We start from the raw sequence: 22,633 nt of genomic DNA on the forward strand, positions 1-22,633 counted from the left end.
ATGGCCAGAGCTAAGCCTATTTGAACCTAGGAGCCAGGAGCTTCTTCTGGGTCTCCCATGCAGATGCAGGATCCCAAGGCTTTGGGCCTTCCTCTTACTGCTTTCCCAGGCCACAGGCAGGGAGCTGAGTGGCAAGCGGAATAGGGATTAGAACTGGTGCCCATATGAGATCCCAGTGCATGCAAGGCGAGGACTTGAGCTGCTAGGCTACCACGCCAGGTCTGAATTCATTCTCGACATTGAAACTTCTGACTTTGAAATTCCATTTATTTATTGGCATTGTTATTTAATCACCTGATGACCTGATGAGTACTTTTTAAAACTTATTTGAGAGGCAAAGAGCAAGAAAAAGCACTCTCACCTGCTAGCTCTGTCCCCGCCAAAGGCCCGCCCAGATCTCCCGTGAGGGAGACTGGAGCCTCAGTCCAGCAGAGCGTGCTCCAGCAGGAAGCTGGAGGCAGGGATGAAGTCCCGGCTCTCCGGGAGGGACTAGTATTTTAAACGTGGACTTGCAGACTGCACACACAGCCTTTCATGATGAGTATGGAAAAGCTTGACAACATTACAATCCATCCATCTTTAGTTAGACATTTAAATCTCAGCCAAGCCTAATAGGCTTCCCTAATTATGGTGATATATTTTCCCAAATTACAAATCAAAACACATGGCCCAACACATGGTCCTACCATTCTGAGTATCAGGGACGAAGGTAGCTATGTGGAAATGGTAACTGGAGAATGAATATTGGTGGTATATGTATAAGGTGTAGTTTGAAGTATGATTCAATGTAAATTTTTTGTCTTAATGCTAATAGTTATGATATTCTATCTTATTAAAGGGGATAGTGGTGAAATTTTAAGTTGATGTTATATAGAAAATCAGATAAAAATGATGAAAGAGAAAAACACAAATGATTTATTTATAACATTTGTATGCAGAGGAAAAGGAATATCATTGAAAATGAGAAAGTACATTATATTCCAATATTTAGTTTGAAACAAAAAAAAAAATTAACATAATATTAATAACTAATTAAATAAAATAAGTATGTAAAAATAAGTCAAAAAAAATGAGCGAGTGCAGGTTTGGGGATACTGAAGTTATCAATCAGAATCTTGAAACGCCGTGTACTGAACCATTATTTCAAGACAGGGTATTATGGCAAATGGGCGTGAGAGAGGCATGATCGGAATCTCTCGGTCACAGACATAACTGAGCTGATACGAGGGTTCGAGCCGAGCAGGCGAGAGGTCTACACAAGGCGGGAGCTGCGCTCCAGCTTCTTCCTGGCAGGTGGAGGAGGCGAGCCTCCACAGGAGCCGCGTGTTTGTTCAGGGAGCAGCCTCCCGAAAGCCGAGCCAAGGCGAGCGGGCAAGGCCGGGCCTTGGGCGTTTCATTCATGGCTCTGCCGCCCCCTCGCTCCCCCTGGACTCTCTCCCCTCCGGGTCCTAGCTTGACGTCCGTCTCCTGGATACCAGGCAGCCAATCGCCGGGTTGTCAGGGGCCGAGCGCGGCCAATCGGGCGTCGTTGCTACCTGTGAGTAATATTTTTAGCTGACAGCGACGCCCCGTTCCACGCCCCGCGTAACTTGGTGTATTTGTTCGCGGCGGGGCTGTGAAGAGACGGCCCCCCGGGATCTCTCGGCCCGCTCCCTAGCTTCCCCGCATCGAATTCAACCCGGATATCCTCTTCAACGCGCCGTGTGTGTTCCGTGCACCTGCGTTCGAGCCCTTGATGCGCACCCATGCATATGTATAGATGCATACACACACGCAGAGATACGTACGCAGCTCGGCACGGTGTCGCCACCCCCTAGCCACGGACGGCCTGGGCTGGGGCCCGGGGGATGAAATGGGATCCTTCTGACCGCTTCTCCCAGCTGCTGCAGGGTCGCACGGGCGGGTCTCGGGTGGGACTGCAGAGGCAGTTAAACTGTCACCTGGGCGGAAGGTGCGGCGACGTGGCCTCCCGTCCCCACCCCCAGCCCGGCAGTTTTGGGTTCTGTAGTTGCCACTCTCCCGGTGGCGGTTGGGCGAGATCCTGACGTGATTAATATTCAATTAACCAAAGGGGGGGGCACGAGTCCTAGTCCGCCCTTCCTCTAGGCTCCCTGGGGGTGGGCAGAAGGCCGACTCAGTGGTTCCTCCGCCAGCAGGATTTTCCTCGGCCACAGTCCCGCTCGGGTGGGGCATTTTTCTGTAACCCTCCCCTCGCTCTCGGGGGGGCCCGAGCTGCTCCCCCACCCCCACCCCACCCCCTTCTCCCCTGCTGCTTCGCCACCTGCTCGGCTCCCCTCCCCCTGCTCGCCGGCGCTCGGCTTCGACCGAGCCATCCCGCCCCACCTCTTTCTCCCTCACTGTCAGGTCCCTCCTCCAATCGCTGTCTAACGTTCCTCTCGGTCCCGCCCACGGCCTCTCCAGGCTGTCGACTCATTGGCTACTCTGGAGCGGGTGTGGCCTGCTCCCCACCCCCGGCCGTCGGCCGCCCGTGGGGCCTGGGCAGGCGGGCCTGGGCCAATGGCGTCGAGGGGTAGGGCAGGGGTGGAGCGAGCCGGCGAGAGTCTGGGGTGCGGGACCGGGAGGGCGGGGAATGGTTACGCCGCCCGAAGCTGTGTGACGCGGGCGGGCGCGCGCACCCCCACGGAAAGCACTGGGAGGGGGCAGGGAGGAGACTATAAAACGAGAGGCGGGGCGCGCGCCGCGGCAGAAGGAGCGAAGCTCTGGCCCGGCGCGGAGTGGGCACTCTACGGGGACGCTGGGCCGGGGCACCGGGCTGTGTGGAGAAGTGAGCGCGCTCGCCTGACCCCCCTGTCCCCGCCACCCCGAGCCACAAGCTGCGAGCTCCCTAGGCCCGCCCGAGGCCTCAGTTCCCCCGTCCCGAGGCGGCGACGACGTCTTGCATTCGGCTGAGTCGCCGCGCCCGCGCCCCCGCCCTGCCGCCCCCTTCTTGCCCTGCCGGCCGCGGGTCTGTGGTGAAACGCAACCCCGAAGCAGCCCGTAAGTATCGCGGGGCGGCGGACGGCCGGGACACCGGAGTCCAGGCCGAGGCCCCGGAGGAAGGGCTTGCAGCGTCGTCGAGCCCCGGGCTCTCAGGGAGTGGAGGCCCGGGCGGGGGGCCAGAGGGGGACGCGACGGCGGCTTGGCGGCCGTGGGCGCGGCGGGGACAGCTCTCGGGGACCGGCCCGGAGCGGCTCTGAGCGCCGGGCCCGAGCCGCTGGGATCGGGGGTTGGGGCTGCGAGGATGAGCGGCGGAGCTCGCGGGAGTGTGAGTGTGTGAGTGTGTGTGTGTGTGTGTGTGTGTGTGTGTGTTGGGGGGTGGGGGAAGGACGCCGGGATTTGAGGGGCCGGTGGCCGCCGAGGCTGAAAATGGTGCCGGGGAGCCGGTGCTCCCCGGGCTCTGGCCGGGTCCCAGGAGCCTCGGGCGGGGGGAGGGAGCGGCGGGTCAGGTTACGGCGGGGGGAGGGGAGCGGCTGACCCGGCGGCGCCCGACCTGCCCGGTGCCCGATGCCCGGGTGCCCGGCCGCGGCTGCTGGCTTTTCGCCCTCCCGAGGCCTTCATCGTCGTCGTCGTCCTCCTCCTCCTCCCTTCGGGAAGCTCGTACTCTTTTCCCCCTCCGCCTCCTCTTGCTGGCTGCTGCCGTAGCGCTTGGGGCTCGAGGGCTGTGAGCAGAAATCTAATGAGACCCAACTGGCTGTTTATGTAATTCTTCATACTCCCGTCTTCAGGCGCTGCTTGAAAACTACCTTCCACCCAGCCCCAGTTGGTTCGGCTGCACCTTGGAGCAATTGAGCTTCATCAGCCGCCTCCGCCTCCACTGGGGGCTTGGAAAGTGTTTGTAGTTGGGGAGTAGCCAGGGAAACCCTTTTCCTTTGTCATCGTGAATCTAGGAAAAGAGAAGGCTTTCCACCAGCTTGGTTTTCAAACGACCTTTTCCATCAGCTTCAGGGAACCAATAGGTCTCCTTTGCAAGTATCTGGTGTTTGCCCTTGATCTTATCCCCACCCAGTGCTGACCCAGCAAACGTTTAAAGGTCGACCTTATCAGACAAGCCTCACCACTGTGCTCTTACCATCTTGAGAGGCTTGGAGGTGGTTTTGAAAATCAGAATAAAATTCAAAACCCTGCCCGCTAAGCGCAATAAACAATAGTGTTCTGAAATTCGTCCTTTCTCCTGTTAAAGAAAAACACTTGAGCTTTGTACTTGCTGGCCAAGAGGTGTTTCCAGATGTAGAAAAACACACCACACTGGAAAGAAAAAAGGCATGGCGAAGCTCCATGTTGTGTGTGCCTTGAGTATGTTTAAGTCCTGGAGCGGGCAGGATGGCTTAGTGCGTGATTATCCTTGCCAAGGATGGCAATTCGTTTGGCATGTGGGGCCTTTCATGTTCACATCACGTACTTTAAAATTAGTTTTCCCTGCTTCTCTGCTTTCAAAATGTTTAAGGATAGTGTGCGTTAAACAGTATATAACCAAAATGGACCAACATACAGGACTCCTAGGCTGATGAAGAGCGATAGCAATTAAAGAGCAGCTCCTACCAGCAGCATGTGCGTGTGGGTGGAGGGTGCGTGAGGGGGTGTGCTCGCTTGTTTCCAGTAAAAATTTTTGGGAGAACTGGGAGGGGGGAGGAGGAGAGAGACTGTGTAGAGTGAGGGATACTTGCTTTAGAACTCTGTTCACTGAACAGTCCTTTTAAAGAATATTTATTTCAGCTACAAATTGACATTTCCTCCTGAGATTTTAAACTTGAAAAAATAACTTTCTATTATGTATTTGTTATGCAGTTTATATTTTTCAGGCTTTCTAGCCTACTCATCATTTTTTTGGAAGGTGAAATAACTATGGGGGTAAAATAAAGGTCATGGGCCTGAACCTTATGCTTGTCTTACTCGGATTTGCTTTTGTTTTGTTTTCCTTAAGGGCCGAGTCCACTGAAGGTAAAGGAGAAGGATAATCTTCCAATACCAGCACTTTGAATGAAAGCTTGTTTCTCTGCCACACACTGAACACTTTTTTTTTGTAGCGAAGTTGAAACAGACCTAATTTTGTGGCCTAGCAGCTATGCAGCTTGAAATCCAAGTAGCACTCAATTTTATCATTTCATATTTGTACAATAAGCTTCCCAGGAGACGTGTCAACATTTTTGGTGAAGAGCTCGAAAGACTGCTCAAGAAGAAATATGAAGGGCACTGGTATCCTGAAAAGCCATACAGAGGATCAGGGTTTAGATGTATCCACATCGGGGAGAAAGTGGACCCAGTGATCGAGCAAGCGTCCAAAGAGAGTGGGCTGGACATTGATGATGTGCGTGGCAACCTGCCCCAGGACCTCAGCGTTTGGATCGACCCGTTTGAGGTGTCCTACCAGATCGGGGAGAAGGGACCCGTGAAGGTGCTATATGTGGATGATAATAATGAAAATGGATGTGAGCTGGATAAGGAGATCAAAAACAGCTTTAACCCAGAGGCCCAGGTGTTCATGCCCATCAGTGACCCCGCCTCCTCGGTGTCCAGCTCCCCGTCACCTCCCTTTGGCCACTCTGCTGCCGTGAGCCCTACCTTCATGCCCCGGTCCACCCAGCCTCTGACCTTTACCACTGCCACTTTCGCCGCCACCAAGTTCGGCTCCACCAAAATGAAGAACAGCGGCCGCAGCAGCAAGGTGGCCCGCACTTCTCCCATCCACCTCGGCGTGAACGTGAACGTGAGCGACCTCCTCAAGCAGAAAGCCATCTCCTCCTCAGCGCACTCTCTGTACGGGCTGGGCCTGGGCAGCCAGCAGCAGCCGCCACAGCAGCCCGCCCAGCCGCCGCCCCCGCCGCCAACCCAGCAGCAGCCACCGCAGAAAACCTCTGCGCTTTCTCCTAATGCCAAGGAATTCATTTTTCCCAATATGCAGGGTCAAAGTAGTAGTCCCAATGGAATGTTCCCAGGTGACGGCTCCCTCAACCTCAGCCCTCTCCAGTACAGCAATGCCTTTGATGTGTTTGCAGCCTATGGAGGCCTCAACGAGAAGTCTTTTGTAGATGGCTTGAATTTTAGCTTAAATAACATGCAGTATTCTAACCAGCAATTCCAGCCTGTTATGGCTAACTAAACAAAAAATCCAGAGGAAAGAAAAAGTGTATCGTACAAATTAAAATGCTCGGGCCCAAGGGGGTATTTTTTTTCTCACCTCCTTGAGATTTTTTTTTAAGCTTCTAGTGAAGATACATTCAAGCTTGGTTACAAAAATAAAACATGCATCATTTTTCATTTGCCAACCAAGCACAGAGTTATTTTATACTGACTGTATATTTTAAAGTATACTCTCAGATATGGCCTCTGACAGTATTTAAGATATAGCAAGGACGTGGCTGATTTTTTTTTTTTTTATAAAAAATTGGCACTAATAAGTGGGTTTATTGGTCTTTTCTAATTGTATAATTTAATTTAGTACAAAGTTTGTAACATATCAGAGGATATATATATTGTTTCTACGACATGGTATTGCATTTATATCTTTTTACTACAGTGATCTGTGACAGCAGCAGCTTCATGTTGTATTTTTTTTACTGAAATTGTAAGATATCCATCTTAAAGACATCAACTATTCTAAAATTGTGTACAGGATATTCCTTTAGTGGTGGAATTAAAATGTACGAATATTTGCTTTTTCAAAAAAATGTATTTTCTGTTAAAGGTTTAAAGATTTTTGCTATATATTATGGAAGAAAATGTAATCGTAAATATTAATTTTGTACCTATATTGTGCAATACTTGAAAAAAAACGGTATAAAAGTATTTTGAGTCAGTGTCTTACATGTTAAGAGGGACTGAAATAGTTTATATTAAGTTTGTATTAAAATTCTTTAAAATTAAAAATGCCTCTTGTCATTTTTTTCCTCTAAGCCCTTGCTAAGGACCTGACTCCAGAGTTAGATTGTAGACACTGATGGGAGAAGGCCTGACTCACGGAGTCACAAAGCAAAGGCGGGAAGCGGGCACTGCCCTAGCATACTCGCTAGGCTTTGCTGCCCGTGCAGTCGCTTGCTTGACCAGTGCTTGGGGCAGCTTGCTTTTTGGAGGAATCTCTGTGGTCCGCCTTTGTCTTACGATGATGGCACAGTAAGGCTGTAGGTGCTTCTTTACAGCACATTTTACAACGAGGTGTCGCGTAGACTTCTCAGAGTTGGGAAATATGAGGAAATCCACTTGTGTAATCTGGGAGGATTTAGTTGTATGTGTGTGTGTGTGTGCAGAAAAATCACTAGATAGATTTTCTGTTTTTACATGGGAGGTAAGTTCAGTACTTGGCTTGAATAGAGCAGCTGACCCAACTTTAAAAAGTTTTAGGTCTGTTTCCTAATCCTTGTGCCTAAAGCTCGTTGTTTATTGCTAGAAAGAGCCTTTGGTCAGAAACTTATTCACAAACAGGAGGCTAAATGTTAGCATTTGCCTTCATTTTCCAGCTAAAAGTTTCTAAGTGTGGATCCAACTTGGTTTCGGGGATGGGGCAGTTCAAAGGTCATTATCATGATAGCTTGGTGAGGGTAGTTTTTTAAGAATGATGACCAGAAGTTGGAAGAAATTAAAATGAGTCATTTCACTGCGTAAATGCCACATTGATGGCAGTGTTGACACAGCACTGCTAAGAAAATTGTCTTAAGCTGGACAACTTTCCCTGTGCTTTTTATACTAAGAAACCAGCCCAGAGTTGCCAGTGAAATAAATTTTGATCTCAAGATGATGATTATTTTTTTTTTACAAAAGCCTTTTGTCACCCATGCAGCTTAGAACAATAAGTCTTAAGGAAACAAGCCCTGGGACATATCAAGAGTTTGGCTCAGGCCTGGCACGACAGCATAGTGTTTAAGGGCCTCACCTTGCATGCCTGGATCCCATATGGGCGCTGGTTCTAATCCCAGCGTCCCTGCTTCCCATCCAACTCCCTGCTTGTGGCCTGGGAAAGCAGTTGAGGACTGCCCAAAGCCTTGGGATCCTGCACCTGCATGGGAGACCTGGAGGAGGTTCCTGGCTTCAGATTGGCTCAGCTCCGGCTGTTGCAGTCACTTGGGGAGTGAACAATCGGACGGAAGATCTTCTTGTCTGTCTCTCCTTTCTGTATATCCGCCTTTCTAATAAAAGTAAATAAATCTTTAAAAAAAAAAAAAAAGTTGGGCTCTTCTGTGGGCTCCACGGTGAGGCCTTGGTGCTTCAGAAGACAGAACGAGGCTGTGGAGGATTGGAAAGGAGTAAGTGGTCCTGGCGGCAGCCCTTAGCCAGTTACGTGCTTTTGTTGTGAAAACTGTCAGAACAATCATTCCCGCTAATCTGTGTTGCAGCATTTGGTGAAGTTAGAGTCCTAACTTGGGAAAACATTGACTAGAGATGGGGCCGAGATTTTTCTGGAAATTCTAAGGCAACTAAATAGCACATGAACATAGCATTTGTGGCAGTCTGGAATGAATCCATCAATTGCCATTTTAATGATTGAACTTAATGTGAGCATGAATGTCATCGGTTCTTAGTAATAAACATATTGACGGATCTTAGAGAAATTGCATCTCCGGACATTGTGTAGGCTTGGCACTTGAGAAGGGTTACACTGTATCAATTGTTTTCATGAAATCTGATTTGAGCTTTGTGTCTTCGTAATTTTTTCTTTTAAAGCATGAACAAAGGCCTTGCTTTCATGCATTTGGGAATGGAAAGTTTTTAAGTAGTAAGGTGCTCTTGTCTGACGCATCTTAGAAGCTTATGTCTTTGTGCCCCTTCTTCCCACTTCGCCATCACACTTTTGGTCCTCTCTGGGAATTCTTTAGTAGGTGGTATAAAGTGTTAATGACCCTCGTGGAACTTTCCCTTCTTTCCAACTCCTATAACAATGAGGTATTGGAGCACCCACAGAGTGTTCCACCATGGGCCAGCTTGCTTGACCCATGACATCAAGTAGTTTTCCAAGTTTAGTTCTTTGCTCCTGCAAGTGCTTAAGTTCTAAAAGTTCTGTGAAATCTTTGAGCAACTATCACCTCTTGCAAATGCAGGCTTTTGAGTCAAAATGCCTCCTTCACAATGACAAGCCTTATTTGATACTGTTACTGGTCTGCCTTTGAAGGGGAAGCTAGGGCCCAGGTTAATGTGTCTCTAATGTATGTTGGTATGACTTGCAGTCACTTAGGTATTGGCATTTTACTTGGGTGAATTGATCTGACTGCATCTAACCTTCAAGCCACCGTAAGGTAAAGAAAACCATATGTGTCTCTCTGGACATAATTAAGCTGATGAAGTAAAATACTGCTTGGAGACCTCCTCCAACACTTTTTCTTCTCTTATACAAGCAGAAACTTAGACAGACATGGTACATTATACAGGTATCCCTGCTTGATGAGAATGCTTGCTCTGTCACAAGTACACATACAGGGAAGAGGAAGACAGCCCTCTTAGAGGTATGTAGCGTGGTCAGTACTGAGTCAAACCACTGCTGAGGTATGCCAGTCGGGGGCGTTTCATCGGCAGGACCCAGGAGGGCACATGAGGTCAGGGTGCTTTAGGTTTTGTGGTATTTGGAGGGAGATTGCTACCTTCTATCTGAAAGATGTGAGGTCAGTCTCTGTATGCATACAACTTCGTTTATTAAGGTCATTTGAAAAAAGCAGTTTAGATCATGCCATTAACAAACACTCATACCACTCACCATGTGGCAGGCACAGTTTTAACCCAGTTTATGAGGTGGGGAAGGGTTAGGGTAGGTATAGAAAACTTAACTCACCCCAGGTTGTGTGGCCAATAAATGGCCAAGGGCATTGAGATTACAGTAGTAGCTGGCAGAGTTCATGCTGTCTAACCTAACACTTGGTTCCCTCACATGGGCAGCAGTTCTGCTGGGGAGGCAGGGAAATGAGGGCATTCTTGCTGTGCAAGCCAGGATATGTTGAGAAGGGTCCAGTGAAAGGCTAGGTGTCAACTGTACCCTGAAGTCACATTGATGTTTTCAGAGACTGTATTTCCACTGGCCATAACCATCTGCTATCTGGAAATGTTTTTAGAAATTAAGTTATATCCATGCTCTAATTTTGTGAAATTTCTTAATCCAATCATGTAAATAACTTTTCTCATTCTAGAACTACTGGATGACTCTTTAAGGTAAGTTGTAGATTTAGTGGCCTTGTTGCCCAAGCAGGATTCTGACTACTTAAGGCTATTTTCGTATATATTCCTTATCTTTGCTTAAGGGTAAACAAAATAAAAGGCCAAGTGACTTAGCAAAGTGGGCCTCTACTATGTGTTTCTAGTGCCCATGATTTTTTGATTTTTACATTTTGGGTTACATACTTAGGATCCCATTCTCTCTGTCTCTCCTCCTATCTGTATATCTGACTTTGCAATAAAAATAAATCTTTAAAAATAAGGTATTAAAATATGATTTGGCTTAAAATGAATTTGGTCACATTTTAGAAGTAAAAGCTATGGTAGATGAACTTACATAGCTTATATTATTGCCATTAGTTTTAAACATGTTCAAATTGCACAGAACACAGAAAAAACTTTTTAAAAGATTTATTTTTATTGCAAAGTCAGATATACAGAGAGGAAGATCTTCCATCTGCTGTTTCACTCCCCAAGTGGCCACAACAGCTAGAGCTGAGCCAATCAACCCAGAGTCAGGAGCTTCCTCCAGGTTTCCCATGTAAGTTCAGGGTCCCAAGGCTTTAAGCCATCCTCTTCTGCTTTCCCAGGCCCCAAGCAGGGAGCTGGATGGAAAGGAGCAGCCACGACACAAACTGGAGCACATATAAGATCCCAGCACATGCAAGGCAAGGATTTAGCCATGAGGCTGCCAGGCCCAGAAAAAAAAAATTTTTTTTTAAAGGCTCAGGAGGGTTTCTGTGGCTTCTGGGTAGGTTAGATCCGAGGTACTAAGCTGTCTGCTGCTTAGATTTTTTTTCCTTAGTTACAATTTGATCTCCTGGGTCCTGAGGTGGGCTGTGGGGGTTGTATTTGAGCCAAAAGCTTTTGTTGCTGATGGAATTTGATTTGTTAAGTAGTAAAGTTCTAACCATTTCTCAATGTTGGATTTTAGGATATTTCAGCAAATTTGTTTTAGACAAAGGGTCTGTTGATGAGAATTTCAAGGTCATGTCACAGTTGGATAAACCTTAGAAGAAAATGCTAACCAGAGGACGTTTCATGTCTAGAGACTATTTGAAATGATGGGCCTAATTCCTTGCTAACCATATTAGTCATCGGATGCAGATGGATCAGAGTACCCATTTGCAAAATGAGTATACTCAATGGTATCAGTATATCGCTTTGGGGAGATGCAAATCTCCCTTACGTTAAGGGTTGTCAGTGAACATACAGAACATGTGTCCTTAGATGTTCTTGGGATGTAGAAACTGTGAAATTCAGAATTTTGATTATGTTTGCTACCCTTTGAAATCAGAAAAGCAAATGAAAATCCTAACTTTTCCAATATCCCTAACTTGCCAACAAGTTGTTATTTGCGTCAGCCAAGAATTAAATTCTAGCCATTGTCTACAAGTTATTCCATTTGAGTTTTCAGTAATAAGTATCACTGAGTTGTATTTCTAATCCTGAGGCATTGAAGGAAACCAGAGCCTTGGTTCCTTTTCCTCACCCTTGGCAAACTGGCTACAGTGCAGAGTCCTGTTTGCTGTCTTCATAGGAGCAACCAAGAATGTTGCTGGGTTCGAATCTCTACATGCTTGTGAGAAATGCAGACATAATTCTTATTTTAAGATATTGGCTCAGGAATAGTGGTAGTTAAATGCGGTTCTGGTGGTGAGTTTGTCATTTGGCTAATGGTGCTAGCTTCATTTTATGGCAGGTAGAGAAGAAGAGGTTTGCTTTACAGAGGGGAAAAACATTGAAGACTTGGAAGGAAAAACACATTCCATCTGGTGTTAGGAGTACTTACTTCACTGATAAAATATGACCAGTGTGCAGAACAGAGAACAGGTGTAAAATATTTTTAGACAAACCTTGGCATATACTGTAGGTCGCATCCCTTCTGTCTATATACTCCTCAAGTGATTCAAAATTAATTGTGGAAAAGCCACATTGACAAAATGAGCTAGACATTGTGTGTCTGAGTCTGAGTGTGTGTGTGCCTGTGTGTGTTGAACTGAATGGTAAAATCAAACACGAGCTTTCTCGGCAGGCATCAGGTCGCAGCTATTTTTAAGCAGCGGTTCTTCACATGCCCTTCTGGAGTTCTTGAGATCTCTCTTCTCCTTCCTTACTGCAAGTGAGAGAGCTAAAAGAAAGAAAGAAAGAAAGAAAGACACCATAGATTCTTAGAGAGTGAAGAGTGGGTTCTGTTCCCCCCACCCAGACCAGATTCTGACTTAACCCCATTTCCTACTTCCTGTAGGCCAGGAAGAAAGGGTGACAGGCATGCACATGGCGTTAGTCTAGCCATGTTCTAGTGGTTCTAGTCATCAGGGGGTACATAGATGACTTAAGATCCCACCAGAGAGGAATGCTGTATCGTGTCAGAACGGATTAAGACATGGAATCAGAAGCTGCACAGATCGTCCCTATGATATCATAATAGGGGCGGGATATCTCACAGCACAGGTTCAATCATTGGCAGGCTTCATCCCTTCTTCTACGTCGCCCCAAACACAAGTCCTTTCAAATGGTTGCTTTTCCTTGCTACCCCCTCCCCCAGTCAGCACTGTTTGTTTGTAGTAAGGATGAAGGTTAGGCTTTGTTTGGTTCTATAATAAGCAAGCCTGTTCTTTCACTCGTTATCCAGATGTGCCTATGTCCTCAGAGCGCTCTTCCTCCAAAGCAGCCACGCCGATGCTGCCAGCTGCCAGCCTTTCAGAAGGGCTGTGGAGCCCAGCTACCTGGACAGCGGGCTGCTTCCCGGCTCCAGGAAGCATGCTGGTGTACTCTGGTACGTTTCCATGCCACGAGGAAGACAGCCACAGCCCCCTGGGCGGCCTCTCCGGAGACTAAGGTGTCACCAGAGACTCTGTAAAGACTTTGTCAGAAAACAACCCATTTTCACGCCTGTGATGGACGTCACCCGGGGAGATTGTATCTTTCTGATCCAAGATCATATCCCGCTGAGAGGAGCAGGGTCTGGCAGGAGAAAAGGGGGACAACGGCAAACCTTTGCCTTTCCTAGGGTTCTGGGGAAGTCAGAGAGGAGAGTAAGGAGAGAGGGTCAGTGTCCACTGTGTAGGGCCCGACCCCAGGGATTTGTTTTCTTTGGCGGAGGCTGTGCAGAAGCTCTGGCATTTGGAACAAGTGCCTCTAGCCAGGCACATGTGTTCTCTGCTGGCCACCTGTTTCTTTCCAGATTTTGAGGGAGGGTAGGTAGTGGCTACCATGGCATACCTGCTGTTTGAAGAGTGGCACTCAGAAACTACCACAAAGTTTTAGCAAGTTTGGACAGAATAACCAATCCCCAAAAGCTCAATAAGAATAGCTAGGGGGAAGGCAGGAACCTTGTGCTGTGGTATAGCAAAACAAGCTGCCCTCTGCAGCGCTGGCATCTCATATCCACACCAGTTTGAATCCAGACTGCTCCACTTCCCAACCAGCTCCCTGGTGATTCACCTGGAAAAGAGAGCTGAGGCCAAGCGCATTAGCCTAGCGGCTAAAGCCCTCACCTTGAATGTGCCGGGATCCCATATGGGCACTGGTTCTAATCCGGGCATCCTCGCTTCCCATCCAGCTCCCTGCTTGTGGCCTGGGAAGGCAGTCGAGGACGGCCCAAAGCCTTGGGACCCTGCACCCACTTTAGAGACCCAGAAGAGGCTCTGGGCTCCTGGCTTCGGATCAGCTAGACTCTGGCAGTTATGGCTGCTTGGAGAGTGAATCAATGGATGGAAGATCTTCATTTCTGTATATCTGACTTTCCAATACAAATAATTAAAAAAAAAAAGCGAGAAAACCAAAGGTGACCCCATAGCTTAGGACCCTGCACCCATGTGGGAGACCCAGAAAAAGCTCCTGGCTTTGGACTGAGCCAGCTCCAGCCATTGTGGCCATTTTGGGAATAAGCCAGCAGATGAAAGATCTCTTTCTCCCAGTCTCTTCCTTTCTCCGTGTAATGCAGCCTCTCAAGCAAATCTTTGTTTTTTTTTTTAAGCCAACATATGGATAGCATTCTCTCAGCACTAGATATTATTCTAAGCATATACATACTTTAATTCATTTCCACTTCTTACCAGCCGTCTGAATGAAGGTTGTCCTGCTTCCCCGCTTACAGATAAAGAAATACAGGCAGGGAGTTTGTCGTGCAACCATGATAGCAGCAGACCGAGGACCTGGATGGTGTCTGATCCCAAAGTCCCTGATCCTTATCCATTTGGGTGACCTCAGGAGGTAGATTTTGTGAAAGAATCACACGTGGTTTTAGAAGCAGTCACCCAAAATGCATGCTGTGCCAAGGTTCTTTCTCCATACCTAGCTGGATCCTTAAGCGATTGCTTGCTTAGCAGCCACAAACTCAATGTTGTTGTCAACCCTTCACAGGCACAATTAAGAAAGGACAGTCTGTTGCAAGAACACAAAGGAAGGGCTGGTACAGTGGCATAGCACACTAATCCTCTGTCTGTGGTACCAGTATCCCATATGGGCACTGGTTCTAGACCCAACTTCTCCAGTTCCAGTCCAGCTCCCTGCTGATGGCCTGGGAAAGCAGCAGAGGATGGCCCAAGCCCTCGGCACCCTGCACCTACGTGGGACACCCAGAAGAAGTTCCTGGTTGCTGACTTTGAACTGACCCAGCTCTGGCTATAGTGGGCCATTTGGGGGAATGAACTAGCAGATGAAGATTTTTATCTCTCTCCTCCTTCTCTCTGTAATTCTGACTTTCAAGTAAAATAAATCTTAAAAATTTAAAAAGATCAGGGCTTCTTAATAAAACAAACACACACACACACCCCCACACACACAGCAGCAATAGGTGAGAACTTGAGACTACAGGCTGGTTGTATTGATCCACCTCACCACCGCTGGCTGTAACTGCAGCAGCTTCACTTCCTGAAGTCTTCGGTCCTTGACTTTACTGGCACTTGTGACAGCCAAAGAGTGGTTTTGACTCAAGTGGCTGTTCTGGGCGTAGATTCCACTCTGTCCCTCGATTGCATCTCCAGGTGAGCTAGGAGGACGCAGCCACTGGCCCATGTATGGGGCACCTGTTGCTGGGCTGGCAACTGGTCGAATCTCCCTAGAGGCTCACATTCTGACTCAAACGGCCCAGATACTTGTAAAACACGGGGCAATCTCAACGTCTGAGCAAAACCCGAGTGACTGTGCCTGTTTGCAGGGTCTGAGATCTAGGGGAAAGCTGGTCAGGAAGCCTGGGTGAAGTGCTCAGCCCATCGCAGGACAGCTTTGGCCTTGGCTCTGTGGTGTGCACTGAGGCAGGAATGTGGACTGTGCGAGCCGGCGTTCTGCCACTGGTCTACCGCGCCTGGGACAAGTTTGCCTTTGCTTCTGGACATTTGCATTTATTACTACACCACCACCCACTATTGCAAGCTTTGTATGGAGACATTATGATATTCAGGTGGCTTCATCATAGTTAGGTGGAGAGGACACAGAGAGATGGTGGAAGGGAGAGAGGGGTCAGCAGCTGCAAGAAGATAGCTCTGACTCCTGTCTGAGGACGAAGGTTCCATTTAATGCTTACCCAGGCACCTCCTCGAGCTGGAAGCTCCCTCTAGTGTTTTCCTCTCTTTAGTGACAAAACCTACTTAGAGTTCACAACAGGAAATTCGCTGTTCCCCCTTCCAGAATCTGGTGTTGGTACAAGGTGTGTATTCCCTGCATACACACTCCCAGGCCACTCCCTGCCCCCAGCCATGGTAACATGTCTTGGCCAAGATCACCCATGCCCTTTTCCAATTTGGGCTTTTTAGTGTGAACATCAATTGCAGCCAGAAATTAACAGCCCCCATCCCAGTCACTTTCCCCTAGGGCCTGCCCCCCTCCACTGCTGGGTGCCCAGTCATCTGCTAAGAACGCTCTACACACTGGCTATACGGCCAAGAGCATTAGTAACACGGAGGTGGCTTTTATGCTGGAGTTGCCAGTGTCTGATCCAGACTGCCCACTGCCAGCTCCACCAGCAGGGCCATGTTCAGGCCCGGGTGTTTCCTACAACTCCTTGGTGACCTCTAAGAACTCAACGAGCATGCTCAGTAGACATGCAGGGGGCTTCATGAAGCTGCTAAATCACATTACTCCTGTAGAGAAGGAATGTAGGCTTTCAGGTCAAACTAGAAATTGAATCTCAAACTTGCCCTTTAGCAGCTATGCCCTGCTGGTTGAACTTGACTCAGCCTCCTCCAATTTCCTATCTGTGAAAGACAGCTGCATGGTCCTGTCTGCCAGGGAGCAATGGATGTGTAAGATACGGAAAGCCTGCCCCACACAGAATAGCTTAACTCTCACCCCTGTCAAATAAGAGAGGGCTTGCATCCTGCCCCTTCTCCTCATTTATGGTTCAGCTCAAGGGTGAGGGGAGGCAATCTTATTCATGGGAATCCCAGGAAGAAAAACCTGGCAGATTCATGGGGAGAAGGGAGGAATCGGAGGCGAGAGAAAACTGCTCCTGACTCTTCTTGATTCTGCAGTGGAAGAAATGATACATGTGGCTAAGTACGTAGGCAGAAACACACTGAGGGTTGGCCAGGGAGCTTGGGTCTGCCTGAGCCTCTGTGTTATCATCTCATGAAATGAGGGAGAATGTTAAATGGAGTCTAAGGAAGGGCAGCCTGGCATGGGTCGTCAGCTTCTGTGTGAGTCTTACCAAGGCTGCCTTCTGCCTGTTTACAAGCACTAGTTTCTCTGTTTAGGGTGCCAGTTTGCACCTCTAAGGTGGGAAGTCTTTTCTGAACCTGTCACTGAGCATTCCCCAGGCCTTGAGGGCCCTTCGCCACTTGGTTTTGCTGCCCTTTGTGATGCCTAAACTACAGTTTCCCTGTGCATCTCTGCCTGCACCGCCCCTGTCTTCTCCAACAGTGCTCATTCTGGCCTGTCAGCTTGTCAGCAAAGGAGATCGCACCTGAACACACCCAGTTCCTGTTCCAGACATGGGCCAGAGCATGCAGTCATTTCTGGAGGGGCACTGTGGGTGATGTTATGAACTCACATTATAGATGGGGACACTTAAGCACAGAGAGATTTAATACCCCAAAGTCACAGAACCAGTATTTGAACCCAGGAAATCTGACTCAAAGGCCCATATGTTCCCATTACTTTTATCTTTTCCCACCAAACAACAAGAGGGTTTGAAGACCCTTGGGACTAAAATACCTGGATCCTCTTTCTAAAGGCTGATGTGAGGCAAGTGTAGCAGCAATGTCCAAGAACCAAATAATTCTTAGACTTTGAGTCAGCAGATGCATGCGAGATGAAAGCTGTAGTACAGGTGTCTTTACAGAGCTGTTGAGTAACTGGCCTGTTGTCACATCGATGGACGGAAGGCACAGCCACCACAGGTACTGCAGCCAGCAGCTGGGTAAACCAGCACCTGGGTGAGCCAGCACCTGGGTGAGCCAGCAGCTGCACCTGAGCCTGACTGTGCTTATCTCTTCAGGAACTCCAGGGGATCAAGGCAGCAATAAAGAGCCTTATCTGCATGGAGATTCTAAGTTTCCTGGGAGAAAAGATGACCAACTTGAGGGTCTAGAGACAATGGGAATGATGATTAAAGAGCACTTGTAGGGCCCGGGTGCCATGGCCTAGTAGCTAAGTCCTTGTCTTGCATGCACCGGGATCCCATAAGGTTAGCGGTTCATATCCTGGCTGCTCCACTTCCCATCCAGCTCCCTGCTTGTGGCCTGGAAAAGCAACAGAGAATGGACCACAGCCTTAGGGCCCTGAAACTGCATGGGAGACCTAGAAGGGGCTCCTGACTCCTGGCTTCAGATCAGCTCAGCTCCAGCCATTAGGGAGTGAACCAGTGGATGGAAGATCTCTTTGTCTCTCCTTTTCTCTATAGATCTGCCTTTCCAATAAAAGTGAATAAACCTTAAAAAAAATGCATATTGTTGACAAAGGACCAGTGAGGGAGCCAGGTGGGAGTCCCAGATGTTAGGCTTCAGATGCAGCTCCCTGCTGATGCACCTGCTACCATGCCTGCTGCTGACATGCTCCTGGTTTTTGCCTAACTTTTGCAAGCATTTGGATGAACCAGTGGATGAAAGATCTGTCTCCCTCTCTCTACCACTTTGCCTTTCAAATAAATACATCTTTTTTTTTTTTTTTAACACAGGGCCCAGCATATAACCAAGAAAGCCCTAGAATCCTTGGCTAGGTGGGAACATGGAATTGAAGACCTTCAGAGAAAGCCCTCCTACCCTGGACACAGCACACAGTTAAAGAAAATGAGAAGTATTTCTTAATGCTAACAAGCTATGCAATAACCTGTGATGGGGAAAATATTCTTGTTTTGTTTTGAAAATTTACTCATCTATTTCAAAAGGTTACAGAGAGAGAGATGGAGAAAGATGGAAAAATTGTTCATCTGCTGGTTAACTCCCAAAAGAACCAGAAGGCTCAGAGGCTTCACCCAGAACTCTCACGTTGGTGGTAGAGGCCCAAACCCTGGAGCCATCTGCTGCTGCTTTTCCCAGGCCAGAAACAGGGAGCTGGATTAGAAACAGAGTAGCTGAATCACAAACTGGTACCCACATGGGATGCCAGCACTGCTGTTGACAGCTTTACCTGCCATGCCAAACTGGCAGTCCCAGTGGAAATATTCTGTGTCATGTGAAATGTGGCCCTTGAGATGTGCCCAGTGCAACCAAAGAGCACTTTAGCATTCTATAGAATCTATAGATTTTAAGTTTAGCCCCATTGACCTGGAAAGTTAAACTTGACAAGCTTGTTGCAAAGTCTCCATAGACCCAGCGCTCAGGGCCAGTTGGAAGTGATGGTTTCAGGTGCTCATGAACTAGACACCCTTCACCTGTGACAGGGGAGGCGCGTGTTTCAGCCTGCAGAGCAGACACCCACTAAAGTGAGACAGAAGTAGGTCAGCTTCTTGTTGACTCCATGACCCTGGGCCAAACCTCTGTGCTGTATTTAGAGTCTCAGATTCAGCATCTGAAATAACACTTATGAAGGTGTCTTTCTCCACAAGGTCTCCAGGACTTCATTTTATTCATTCAACAAAGATTCACTGGACACCCCCACAGTCAGGCCTCATGCGGAGTGCAGGTGTCTGCCTTGCTGAAGCGTGTAGGTTGGGATCCATTAGATGGCGAAGTTGTCCAATGGCACCTGACCTAAACACAGCTGTGAGCTCTCAGTGGTGCTCGCGAGTCAAGAGGGTACTTACTGCAAGCTGCGAGACCCCCGTATGCATCCACGCCCCTTCTCCTGACCCTGGGCTTCCCTCCGACCTGGCCCAGGGGCCTTGCCACCTCCCAGCTGCCCACACAGCAAGGTGACAAGACAGGTACCTACTTCTACCTTCTCAGAGATCCCAAATGGAGCTGACCAAGCTGCCAGGCAATGCATCTCCCTCTGGACAGCACTCACAGAAGGTCACGCCTCCTCAACCTGCTCATCTTGCCCCTACCTAGCAGATCCGCTCAGGAAAGACCTGGACAGTGCAAACTGGACACTGGGAGCCCAGTGGGAGCTGCTCTCCTCCCGTCTAAATTGGAGACCTGAAGGCCAGAGTCACACATCCCTGAAACTGAAGTGCCCAAGGATTCCAGAGCCTGGGTGGCAGGAAGGCCAGGGATGGGTGGCAGGCATATGCACCTGCCCGCCCCACCCTCTCTCCCAGAATGCCAGCGGAGGCTCAATCTTCCTCCCTCCTGACACAGCAGAGGACAGGAGCGTCACTTGACCTCAGGGCACATTCCAGAATGAGGCCACAGCCAAGAATAGGGCCCAGGAACCCTGCCACCCATCCCTCCGCATTAATCACATGCTCCCCAAGTCGGACTCCTGGGCAAGAGTGGGGGTGGGGAATGGTAAGAAGGGCAGGGGGAAGAGGTGTCAAAGACAGACTTGACAGAAGGAGGGAAGACCCCCAAAGGGGTTCTTCCACAGCCTCATATTCCCAGGGTGTAGAAGCCCCACACAGTCCTGGCTCCCAGAGTCCCTTGTTCACATGACAAGCCCACTCATGCTTTGGGGAGCCAGCCGACCTTCCCAGAGGCCCCTGGGTGATAATGCTGCTATGGCTCAGCGCCAGCAGTGGGAGGAGCCAGAGAGCCTGGACGAGGCTGTGGACTCCCCAAGGAGCTGAGTCTGGAAAGATGAATAGGCGCATGGCTGATGTCTCGTTCAGGAATCTAGGCCAAGCTGCGGACGCAGGTGATGGAAAGATGTGTCACGTGGCGAGCTGGTCAACTGCCCTGAGGGTGCTGTGGGCAGCTGACCCAGCGAGCCAGGCTCTTGGGTGCCAACATTTGGGGTCCTGATGGGATTGCAGGATGGGTTAGCTTTCCAGGAGCAGACAGGGATCTGGAATCATGCTGGCAGGATTCCAACCTCAGTGCCACCATGTCCCATCTGCCTGTGTGATCTGGAGCAGGTTTCTCAACCCCCTCCATCCTCAGCCTTCCTACGTGCACAATGACACAGGTCTGACCCACACAGCCATGGTGGAAACGCGGCCTGGTGCCTGTCACAGAGCAAGCCCATTTGTGTGGCTGAGGTTGGAACAGGACAGCCAGGCCAAAGGGTGCTCCCCAGCCCAGGGAGATCACCACAGATTGGGCACCCATTCTCCTCCCGCTCCCTGCCCTCTCCTCCTCCCCAGCCAGCCCTGGTCAGCTTCCACCCCCCAAGCCCCACAGTCTGTGGGGTGACATCAGACTATGGAGCAGCTAGCTGGACAATGGAGCAGAGTGTCCTAGGAGACTGGAAGCAGCCAGGCTGTTCTGCTGTAGAGGCCCCTGGGGACGGGGGAGGCCAACAGAGGCTTGTTTGGGGACAGGAAGGAGAAGCACGTGGCTACAAGGGGAGGGCAAGTGAGCGGCCAGAGTGACCGGAAAAACCGGTGAACCAGCCTTGGTGAATGAGGTCTCAGACAGCCTCCAGTATGAGTTGCCGGTAGTTTATCGGCACTAGTCCCTGCCCATGTTCTCTGAACCCTGAATCAGCCCTTATGGGGGGCTCAGCCTGGCTGTACTCTGGAAAGAACAGTACAAGGTGCTTGAAACCACCAACCATGGAGGCCCAGAAAGGCAAAGGCAGAGCCCTAGGTGGGTCCTGGGCACCCTGCTGTTGGTCTGAGAAGCTGCACAAGATGAGAAGGGGCATGGATAAGCCTCTCTGTGCCAGGCTCACTTTCCCAGGCTTCTGGTTTGATGAGATTATTGAACTTCCCTCATCTCTGTAAAGTGCTCCCACTACCATGCTGTACAGGTGAGGCAACTGAGGCCGAGAGAGCAGGTGAGCGTCACTCTGGCAGGAGTGTGACTCCCACTCGTGGGGCTTCACACACTGCCATGCTAGGGCTATGGTGGGCAGAGGCCTGACACAGGGAGGGATGGGGCCTTCTGTAACTCATACCTCCACCAGGCCCAGCCTTGCTCAGTCTCCCTCCAGGGTAACTTGAGAAACTCCCAGAGCTCTAGGCCCTTCTTCCCTCTGGGAGCAGCTTGTCTTCTGGCTCCCAGCACCAGCCTCAAACTCATGCCCTTTACTGCAGGTGAGGTAGACTGGGCTGGGCTAGGCCTTGGCCTGGATTCTTTGCCTGGGCCATGGCCCAAGAAAACCCAGGGAAGTGTGCAGGGTAGAAGTGCATCTGTGGATGTGCCATATAGCTCCTTGGGCAGGCACAAGTGGGCTGCCATCTCTGTGGCCAGAACCGAACCCCATTCCCCAGAGGAACCTGAGACAGGCCTCATCCAGAGACCCTGGGAGTCACACGAGGGCAGCATGTTCCCCGTCTGCTACCCTAGCTATCTCTTCCACCTGCTCACCTCTACACTGGACTCCATTGGCAGCAGGACCCAGACTCTGCACACAGCCATTGGGTGGGAGATAGGAGATTGCAAGCCAGTGGGCATCTGGGCCTAAGTACCACCTCCCCCCTCTGGTATAACACAACTCCCAGAGCCAAGAAGCTCAGCTGTAGCAGTGTCCTTCACTCCCCACATGCTGTCCACTGGCCCCACTGGCCTCTGAAGGGTCACGAGGGCCCAGGACATTACCCACCCCTCCCTATGCCCTGGTTCCACCCAAATGAAGTACACACAAGGGCTGTGGATACAAAGACCTTTTAATCAGTGTCTCCCTCCCTGTGTCGGAGCAAGAGCAAGGCTGCCAACGTGCCCTTCTTCAGCTTTGTGGGCTCAGGGACAGAGGGAAGGGCTGAGGATGGGGTTAAGGAGACAGATACAGAGCTGACAGTGGGGTTTCTAAATCTTGCCAGCGGTAGGATGTCCTATATGTCTAGAAACATAGGCCCAAGCTGGCCCTCCAGGTGCCTGCAGGTTCCCGAGGCCACCACCAGGTGGGAGCATCGATCAACACTGCTTTCCCTTCTCAAGGCCTCCTCCCCTCCTAGCCTTCCTCATCCCCACCCTGCCAGCTTTCTCTCTCCCTGCATTCCTCCCACTACCAAAACAGATCCAAAGGAGCCAGTGGCATGTGATGGAGACGTGTAACAGTGAGGAGGGCCAGCCTGGGG

At 49.7% G+C, this 22,633-nt stretch overlaps 1 protein-coding gene across 3 annotated transcripts; it reads left to right on the forward strand.

The window, feature by feature from the left end:
* The first annotated feature begins 1,408 nt into the window (after positions 1-1,408).
* Positions 1,409-6,857, forward strand: TOB1 (transducer of ERBB2, 1). Of its 3 annotated transcripts, none has more exons than XM_041001158.1 (2): positions 1,409-1,537; positions 4,922-6,857. In XM_041001158.1, the coding sequence occupies exon 2, from the start codon at positions 5,063-5,065 to the stop codon at positions 6,095-6,097; it is 1,035 nt and encodes a 344-aa protein (XP_040857092.1). In that variant the 5' UTR covers positions 1,409-1,537; positions 4,922-5,062; the 3' UTR covers positions 6,098-6,857. The 3 variants fall into 3 exon arrangements, with proteins under 3 accessions (XP_040857092.1, XP_040857093.1, XP_040857094.1); XM_041001159.1 differs by lacking the exon at positions 1,409-1,537 and adding an exon at positions 2,706-2,997; XM_041001160.1 differs by lacking the exon at positions 1,409-1,537 and adding an exon at positions 2,706-2,997 and having other exon boundaries at positions 5,120-6,857.
* Positions 6,858-22,633: the final 15,776 nt, after the last annotated feature.

Source organism: Ochotona curzoniae, unplaced genomic scaffold (genome assembly GCF_017591425.1).
Source record: "Ochotona curzoniae isolate NIBS_2020 unplaced genomic scaffold, NIBS_Ocur_1.0 scaffold_2453, whole genome shotgun sequence".
Taxonomy (NCBI): Eukaryota; Metazoa; Chordata; class Mammalia; order Lagomorpha; family Ochotonidae; genus Ochotona; species Ochotona curzoniae.

Bases quoted from the DNA above. Each gene is read 5' to 3' on its own strand.
- TOB1 (XM_041001158.1), top strand. From the start codon at position 5,063: ATGCAGCTTGAAATCCAAGTAGCACTCAATTTTATCATTTCATATTTG.